The sequence below is a fragment of the Harmonia axyridis genome, chromosome 6 (assembly GCF_914767665.1).
Source record: "Harmonia axyridis chromosome 6, icHarAxyr1.1, whole genome shotgun sequence".
Classification (NCBI taxonomy): Eukaryota; Metazoa; Arthropoda; class Insecta; order Coleoptera; family Coccinellidae; genus Harmonia; species Harmonia axyridis.
The window spans coordinates 20,684,638-20,694,576 of record NC_059506.1 but is presented as its reverse complement, the minus strand read 5'-3'; the positions used below and the strand labels follow the sequence as shown (position 1 = coordinate 20,694,576).

General features: G+C 33.5%; 1 protein-coding gene across 1 annotated transcript in view; it reads right to left on the bottom strand.

Annotated features, from left to right (window-relative positions):
* The window catches only part of LOC123683116, a 43,726-nt gene continuing 33,787 nt past the window's right edge, over positions 1-9,939 (bottom strand). Inside the window, exons 17-18 of the mRNA XM_045622015.1 lie at positions 3,875-4,052; positions 1-262 (exon numbers count right to left, since the gene is read on the bottom strand). Of these exons, the coding sequence (XP_045477971.1) occupies positions 43-262; positions 3,875-4,052 (398 nt within the window). The 3' untranslated portion in view covers positions 1-42. The remainder of the gene's footprint in view (positions 263-3,874; positions 4,053-9,939) is intronic.

Below are 9,939 nucleotides of genomic sequence, written 5' to 3'. Positions count from 1 at the left end.
TGCTTCATACAACAAGAAATTCTAAATGGATGCCTTGCTCCTTCATGGCCCAATCCATTGTCTATATCTGTAATAATTATCTAACAGTTTGAATGATAGGAAATATATTATTTCGGCAGAAGTTATCAATGAAACTCCGACGAAAAGGTTCAAAATTCCACCAATATTTGATATCAAATCTGTGGTTCCATATAGTTCATGTCTTCGAGTAGGAAGGAAAATTCCAGTCTTGAAGAAAATCTTAACTCCTGAAGCATGATACCTGAAAAAAGAACTCACTTCAGCTTCGAAAATGTTCAGAAAGCAGCATAGAAGAATAGAAATAATTGTGCATGATGAAAATCTTGGAAATAAAAATTAAATGACAGTTATTCTATTTCCACTTTGTTATTATTCAATTAACAATCGTTTCGCTACACAGTAGCTTCTCAAGATTTCGCATTTCGATATTCATTGATATCGCTAGTCGAAACATTGATATTATTTCTCTCAAACAACAATGAAAATAAAATCAATAAATATAATCATTTATACCGTTGCAGTGTTATATAATTTCCGTCTCTTGTTTTGCCAACTGTGATTTTTGCATTCGTCATCGGTATACACTTACCCGTTGTTTTCGGTTTTTTGTATCATTTTTGTCACTAAATTTTAATACTGCAATCGAACTGAACTGAGTTATTCGCATCGAAAAATTGTCTGTGCTGCTGTGTTTTACAATTTAATGTGTTTCAGTCAAATTTTAATTTATTTGTGAAGACAGTTGTTTTGAATTGACTATAGGGTGTTCCTGAATTGGAGGTACAAACGAAAATGACAGATTCTTCGGATCATTCTAAGAAATGAAATCCTATAACATGGGTCCGCAAACGATTTGTTTTCGAGATTCAGGTGTTAAAGTTTAAGTTTTTCTCTCATAGCACCTAACCTCCATAAGATATTCAACTTATATTTGGCATAGTTATACCAATTTGAAGTTTTTATCTGGTGAAATGTTAATTTTGAATACAAATCTACAGGGTGTTATTTTTTCTGATGAACTACTGGTAGATTAGAACATTGTAAATTGTTCTTGTCAAACAATTCTTCAGTAATCTTCAGGAAAATTCAAATTATTATAAGATCCAGTAAGTTAAGAGTAATTCGGTCGAACTTCGTTATCAAACCTTTCGTCAAAAAAATTTTTTTTCGATTACCCTCTCAAGAAAAAAAAGATCTACGCCCTTGAATTCAACTAGTCAAGTTTCAATATATATGTGTATTGAGATGTATACTGCATACCTTCAATATTCGAATCAATCAACGAAGTTTATTAACGTTTCAAGTTGATTTTGGAGGTCATCGCAAATAGCTGCTGAGAGCTTTTATCGTTTGGATACATTGGTATCTTTTTCTCGACATGTTCGATAAATTTACGGTAGATATTCTATTAAAACATATCTTGAGACCGTAATTTATTTATTGGTTCTCATAATAATCAATGTTTGATATGAATATTATAATTGATAATGAATAATAATAATAACGTATTTATCATCAATAATTATAGTTTGTCCAAAAGATATGGCGTGCTTGGAAATCTAAATTTCCCAATTTCTGATAATATTTATTTGATTTTTTTCTTGATATTCAAAAGGCCAAATTAAATTATATTTCATTTATTTATTCACAATGTAATTTATTGTTGAAGCGAATAATGTGAAACTCTATAAGAATCGGTGATTTGTAAGAAAAAATAAATCAAATTTTTTTTTAACTGAGTAGCCACGTAGATATGTTTCCTCTTAATAACTGCAGATTAGGTTCATTGTAGCAGGTCGTGTTCCTCGCCCTGTATACTGTTTGATTTCAATTGATGTTTTTTGTGATGAGTTCCAAACAGCCTACGTCCAAAAACACAAAATTTCAATTCAATTGCAATTTGAAGTCAACAAAATTTCAATTTTGATGAAATATTACCAAAAGCAGGCAATAAATCACTAGATCCCAGAGTAGCCAACCCTAGAAAATTTCACATTTACGAATAAAAGAAAGCTTTCTTCTAACTGTAGGGCGCACATCTGTAAAGTCAGCCACTGCTGTCTTTGTGGTCATAGGACACATTATTTTTATCATTAGGGATTATTACTCTTACATCAGAAGCAGGGCCCCCGCAAGGGACATCAACGCCCGCGTGCGGAACATATTTTGGCGCCCCTTAAAGGGGGGAGGTGGAGAAATGCACTGCTGGATAATCGGAATTTATTTTTTTTAAGTTTTATTGAGAATTTAGTGTAGAATGGTTGAAAATCTATCAGCAACCTTCATTGCCTTGAGAACTTTATGGTGTTAGTTGCTTAGCCATAATACATTCCAAATGTCATTCAGAATTCAAGCTGTATTCTTCTATAAATTATTCATAAAGGCATAAACATTTAATTAGGATCAACCCAGACTTTGAATGGATGTTTTTCCAGATTTGGCTGATACAAATTCTTTTATATTATCAATCAATCAATTTTATCGAGTATCTCTTGCCTATATCTAAGATTGACAATCCAGAAAATCTTTCTTATGACATGGTAGCCATCAAATAGTTTTTAATTATTTTTAATTCAGTGAATGATCTCTCACCAGAAGCAACAGACACAGGTAAAGTGAGAAGGATTCTTGAGGCAATACTAAGATTCGGTAGAGAAGAAGTTCAAAAATATATTGTAGAATTTCAAGGGGATTTTCGCTTCAGATAATGAAAAAAATCTTAGGGCTTTTATCTCGTTGAATAAATCATTTTCTTTCACGTCTGCTTCTCTTTTTCCTGATCAGTTAGCTTTTGTTGAAGAGTATGACAGCACTTTAATGGATATTTGTAATTAAATTTAAGAATATCACAAATAAAACAAAAAACGTTATCGTAATCAGATATCATATCAAACCTACTATTTAAGGAACTTAGTGTTTGATCAATTATTTTTAAAAAGAAAATTTATTTTCAAAGCTAATTTTGGATCTTGAGGTGGTATTATCTGGGTATTTCGTACCTACTGCGACGTTCGGGAAAAAAATTGTTGATAAAATTTGAAAGAATCTTTTTCGAAAACCTTTGGTCCATCGGTTCTTCATGCGGGCTATAAGAGGTTTTGGCGCCCTTTTAGAGTGGCGCCCGCGTGCGGTGCACGCGTTGCACGCGCGGTTGCGGGGGCCCTGATCAGAAGGGTCATACATCCACTTGCTAGTGCTATTGTTAGCAAAATTTTTTTCATAAACCTTTCTAAAAAAATTCTGCTGAAGTCCAGCGACTCCTACAAGAACTAGCGAGGAACCCAAATATCCAGGATTCCAAATAGTGACCAGGTCAGGAATTTTCGGTGGTGTACTTCCTCGTTCATTATATTGACTTTTATTTAAGAACCAGCATTGTTTCCTACGTATATATTGGTCCTTCGAGCCGGATTATTTCCGTCAGAAAATTATATAATTTAGTTTGGCCAATATTTACATCTCTTCATTGAATTTTTGCTACATATGTCAATTATTTCATTTCACACGCAGAGAAAGAGACATAACTTTTACTTTCATTACATTTCCTATGAATATCGAATGTTTTAGTCTATTTCAATTCGGATTTATAATTTCATCTCTTTCATACAGTGGATACTATTTTGATGAGGATATTAATCTTTTTCTATTAAAATCGATTTTCAATATTTTCGTTAAGGTCGCTTTATTTTGCCTTCTGGGCAGTTCTGAAGCTTTTTAGAGGTATACAGTATCGTTTCAGAAAGTTTTCGAATAAAATGATTGATAACGAACTCCGGCTATAAAAAACCGTTGCAATCGAAAATAATGACACCATTCCTAGTATGGAATAAAAATTATTAGCTATTATTCTCACTTTGATATATCCTTCCGAATTGAGTCCAACTCAACTTCATCCGGATTCATCCAATCCCATTCAGTTTGTGATAGTTCAGTGTTATAAGTAAGATCTCCACACAGAGGCAAACAGTTGCATCCAATGCTTGGATAACCCATTTCCAGATGTTCTTGCAGAATATGTTCAGTGTAGTTTTCTGAAAAAAATCATTGGATTAACATGAGAGGAAATATCTCGATTAGATGAAGGTAGTTCAAACATATCCATTCTCCTCATATATCCAGATTTCATAAATCGAAAATTTGATTTATAATTTACACAATCCAGCTTCCTAGACACTTGCGTAGGTGAAAGGATTTACCGACGACGTCAAAATTATTTACCGACGTTTAATAAAACAACCAAATGCACAAAAAATTGAGGCCGAAAAAAAGAAATTTTCGATATCAACAAAATGACTTAGAGAATTCAAATGGAAAAGTATAGTGTTGAATTTTTGGAATTTGGCTGCTGCTAACCAACAATCGACGACATCAATAAGATGAATTTATAAGTTCTCTGTCAAATATATAAATAACACATAAACACATTTTGTGGTTTCGGAGAAAAAAACCAAAATTGTGTTCTACAGGGCCGTCACTAGTGGGGAGGGAGGCTAAGTCAAGGTCGACATATCAAGCTTGATCAACAAAAATCACATGTGTAGAACATGTCAGCACCAACAGGAAGGAAAACGGACCAATTTAATTGACATCAAAAACCATCAAACGTTTTTTATTGTGGATTATACTCATAAATATCAAAATGTGAAGCTTATGAGTAATTGACGCTAAAAAAACATATGCACTCAGCAGGATTGTCGGCATCCGCTATGCTAAACGTTTTGAATTTTATCGATGGTTAAGAGGCGACTTCTGGACAAATTTTTGGAAGATGAACTTTTTGAGATATTGCACCCATTGCTTTGGTGTTCTGCTTACAAGAGTTCTGTAAGGTAGCGCTCTTTAGAATGGACTTGTTTAGTGATGTTGATAATACTATATTTGACACGATAGAATTAAAATAAAGAGCAAAACTGATAAATCAGAGGAAACATTTTGAAAATCCATCAATAAATGACTGAGAAATAGATTATTTAAATTTACGTATTTTAGCGCGGAACGTCTTTGTTCTGTGACGTCACGTCTCTTGCCTGTGATCGCTAAACCATGAATTACGTTTAAATACTTAGCCGCGCCAAGGCTCTCGCGCCGTTTGTAGTTGTACAGTGTAGTTTTAACTCGAGTTTTGTTTTTATGTCACCATAATGGAAGAAGTCTTCGTGAAAGGACAAGGTGACAATTTGCCTGAAATAGATATATTGGCAGTGATGGAGTTTTTTTCTTCAAATCCATCTTATGTCAGTGTGCAGAAATAAAAGGAGTTAAACTTTTCAAGTAATTATCTACTTTTGAGTTTGCTCCATCATGGTTCAACTTATAACGATGATTTATTTAAAAAACGTTTCATAAACAGTTTGTAGTTGAGTACTGGTTGTTGAACTCATATATTTCATAGACGTCGCAGAGATAATACGTTTATTGGTGCTCCTACAGAGATCGTCTCAAATCAGTAAAAAAATCAAAGTTAAAACTCTAAGCAGTGTGACGAAAACATAAAGTACATAAGAAGTGAATAAGAGTTGTTCCTAAATAGATCGAGAAGTTTGAAAAAAACACCAAGAAAGGATAAAACGTAAATAATTACCGGTCAATTCATTCAAGAAAAAAACATAAATTTATCGCAAATCCTCATCGCGACCTACAGCTGTGAGACGATAAATTGATAAAGGGTTCCACACAGTTACGGAAAATACACAGTGATATGTCTGAAGTGGCGACAAAAGAAATTTCAACAAGGCAGATACTGGATGAGATAATAAACAGTAAAAAAGAACTGAAAAACAGTATAAGTGCCTCCGAAACTAGGCTGATTTTGGAAATTCAGGAACTGAAGGGCAGACTGAACTGTCTGGAACGAGAAAATCTGCAACTAAAAGAACAATTAGAACTTTCCAAACGCCAACAGAATAAAAACAACTTAATTATATTTGGATTGAAGAAGAGGAGTGAAAAAGTAACTACAGCACTTGTTTGTGAGGAACTCACTCGACTGTTGGAAGTTGGGTTGGTGGAATCTGATATAGGTGACCTTTATCCTCTAGGAAAAACGAAAAATTGTCCCATAAAAATTGAACTGATTTCACATTTAAAGAAGAAGCTCATTTTCAAAAACACGAAAAAGTTGAAAAATACCGGTGTATCCATAGCAAATGACCTAACTTTGCAGCAACGGGAGGAAATAAAAACATTGAATAAATTCCTCAAAAACGCAAGACAAGAAGGACAAGTAGCATATATCAGGGGTAATAAATTAGTAATTGGGAAGAACATATATACATTAGAAGACCTAGAAAACACTGGAGAGGAGGTCAAATCCAGTAGTGCACCCCATACACCTTTAAGAGACCGAAAACAGAGTTCCTGTGAAAGAGTTAACAGCGATTACACAGAGGGGGAGGCAAACGGACCATCCTGCAAAATTCCATCAATACACGAGAGAGCAATCAAAAAAACTACTCCGCAGTTGACCACCCATAAGAAGATCTATACATCGAAGGAAAAATCCGCGAAAGAAGGTGCAACCGAAGCGATGAAACTTCGGAGCAGACCGATGCCCGAAAATTAAAATGTACGTAGAATAAATTGTCCCTCTTTCCATCCATTTTCCAGCGGTATACGTGTGGCGTTCAGACTTTCAAGATTGTATATGTAGGTATAACGACATAAAAAGAGCTAAAATATTTAAAAAGTATGGATAGGTTTATCAGGGATTATCAAAACGAAGACTATAACACTAAAATAATTGAAAATGTACATAAAATTGATAAAAATATAATTAGTAAGAACTTTAAGCTATTTCAAATGAACATACGGAGCATACAAAAAAATTTTGATGAGTTGAAAATACTAATGGAGATGACTAAACTACAATATGAGGTTATAATTTTAACAGAAACATTTCATGTAGAGAATATAGACCTATATAATATACCAGGATATAATATTGTTTATAATGAAGGAAAATTCAACAAAAATGACGGTGTATTAGTATATATCAAAGAAAACATTAATTATAAATGCCAAATAATCAAAATTGATTACTCTAACTTATTAGATATTGATATAAAAACATCGAATGGAGAAAATTTCAAACTGTCCGCCATATATCGGTTGCCAGGGACAGCTTTAGAGTCGTTCAACATTGAGATAAGGAAATACCTACAAAATATAAGTTTGAAAATGAAACATATTATTGCTGGCGATATGAATGTAAACTTACTCAGTCATGACAATTTAGTAGAGGAATATAAGAACATTTTATCCTCATATGGGTTCGCCACTATGATAAATCTTCCAACGCGTCCAGACAGCGGAACTTGTCTCGATCATTTTTTTGTGAGAGGTTTTAGCCCCGGAGGTGACGATGCTGATGCTGACATTCTGCAGCATCTCGTAACAGATCATTATCCTGTCATTTTGGGCCTAGATCTAAAAATTAAATATAAAAACAAAAATTGCAAAATAGAAACAAAATATATTAATTATTGTATGCTAAAAAAAAATCTGAAAAATGAATCTTGGCTAAGGGTGTATGAACATGATGAGGTAGATGGGATTGCGGATAGCTTCATTCATATTTTAACTGAATATATTGAGGAGTGCACAACCACGATCACCATAAAAAAAAACCAAAGAAGGAGAAAAATGTGGATGACAGCATCAATTTGCAAATTTGTTCAGTACAAGAATGAACTGTATTGTAGATTGAAAAAAGAACCTAATAATCCAATTTTGAAACATGAATATACAAGGTGCAAAAATGAGGTCCAAAAAAAAATTAGGGAAGCTAAACTAAATTATTTTCAGAAACGTGTTCGAGAGGGTTCGGAGTCGAAGGTGTTGTGGGACTGTGTGAGGGATATATGTAATGATCATAAATCTGAAACAAAAATAAATTACCTACAAACAGAAGATAAACAAAAAATTGAGGATGATTTTGAGATCGCACAAGCTTTCAATGAGTATTACACAAATCTAGGTGAAACATATTCTAGCAAAATAAAAACTCCCGATGATTTCCTCGAAACTGATTTTAAAATTGATAATTCTTTCTATCTAGCTTCTGTAGAGCCGCTGGAGATCATTAGGGCTATATCAGAGTTAAAAACTAAAAAGTCAACCAGATTTGATGGAATTAAAGCCGAAACGTTGAAAGAAATAAAAGATGAAATAGCTGAGCCTCTAACTTATCTGGTGAACACTGGCTTCCAGAGTGGTTGTTTTCCTGAAATCTTAAAAACTGGTATTGTGAAGCCGGTATACAAAAATGGGGATAAATCAGAAATGACGAATTATAGGCCGATCACTTTAATTTCGAATATAGGGAAGATTCTTGAGAGATTGCTTAAAGTACGGATGATACATTTTTTGGAAAAAAATAAAATATTGTCAAGAAATCAATATGGTTTTCGACAGGGACTTTCAACAGAAGATGCAATAAAAACTTTAACAACTAGGTCATATGAAAACATAGATACAAATATCCCAACTTTGGCTGTGTTTGTTGATCTTGCGAAGGCTTTTGACACGGTAAGCCATGAAAAACTTTTAGAAAAGATGTATAACTACGGATTCCGCGGATCAATGCACGACCTGGTCAGAAGCTATCTTACAAACAGAAAACAAATAGTAATGGTAAATAATAAACTGAGTGAAGAAAGGACGATTACTTTTGGAGTTCCACAGGGCATGGTTCTTGGACCACTTCTCTTTCTCATATACATAAATAGTCTACTGGAGATGAGAGGTGAGGGACAGTTTATAGGTTTCGCTGATGACACTGTGGTTATATACGAGGGAGAATCATGGTCGCATCTGGAGGAAAGAGTGAAGATAGATTTTGTGAAGATATATAAATGGTTACAACTAAATAAACTCACCTTAAATCAAATTAAGACGAAGTACTTACCATTTACATCGGGTAAATCTGGAGCTGAAGATCTGGAAAACTTGCATATCAACGAAGAGTTAGTTATACCCAAAGCAGATTCCGTGAAATATTTGGGCATTGAAATCGACAAACACCTAAAGTGGGACCAGCACATGATTTATTTAACGAGGAAACTACGTGGTATATTGTACAAATTCAAACATATAAGAATGAATATCAATAGTACTAAACACCTAAATATGCTATATAATGCTCTCGTCCAGCCTCAGTTGTCATATGGCGTGATTGGTTGGGGTGGAGTACTGGACAGTCACAAGAAAAGACTAGATGTACTACAGAAGTATTTTCTCAAGATAATACACGGTAAGCCAAAAATATTCCCAAGTAAACAACTCTATGAACTAGCCAAAGTACCCGATATTAGACAGATATTTGCGCTGAAGATCATTATGAACATCTTTGAGGGAAAAATTCATATAAAAAAGAAGGATCACCGATATCGTACCAGAGCAGCTGATAGAAATTTTGAACGCCCAAGATCAAAGAAAAGGCTTGGTCAAGGATGTTGCGACTACATAGCCCCAAGACTGTACCCCTTAGTACCCGATGAAATAACTAAACTAAAAAATAAGAGATCTTTCAAACTAGAAATAAAAAAATGGATTATGAAATTTGATAGAACAAAATTACATGAAATAATTAATCAAAAAACTTTATAAAATACTCGATTTCAACATTAATACAAAATGGATTTGACACATACCCGGACTTGACAAAGAAAAAAAAAAAAAAACCGTTACATGATCTTCGATTTTCACAAATGCAGGCTCGTATCTACGATGGATAACACGATTTATGGGAGTGTATATAATTAGAAAAACATATATTTTGTGGCAGAATTAAAGAAAAATATTTATGTTAGCACTGTGCACAGTTAATGTAAAAAATTAACTCTACAGTAGTTTAGAGTTTGTTTAATGTATTTATATTTCTTGAATAAACTCTTTTATTATTATTATTATTATTATTAA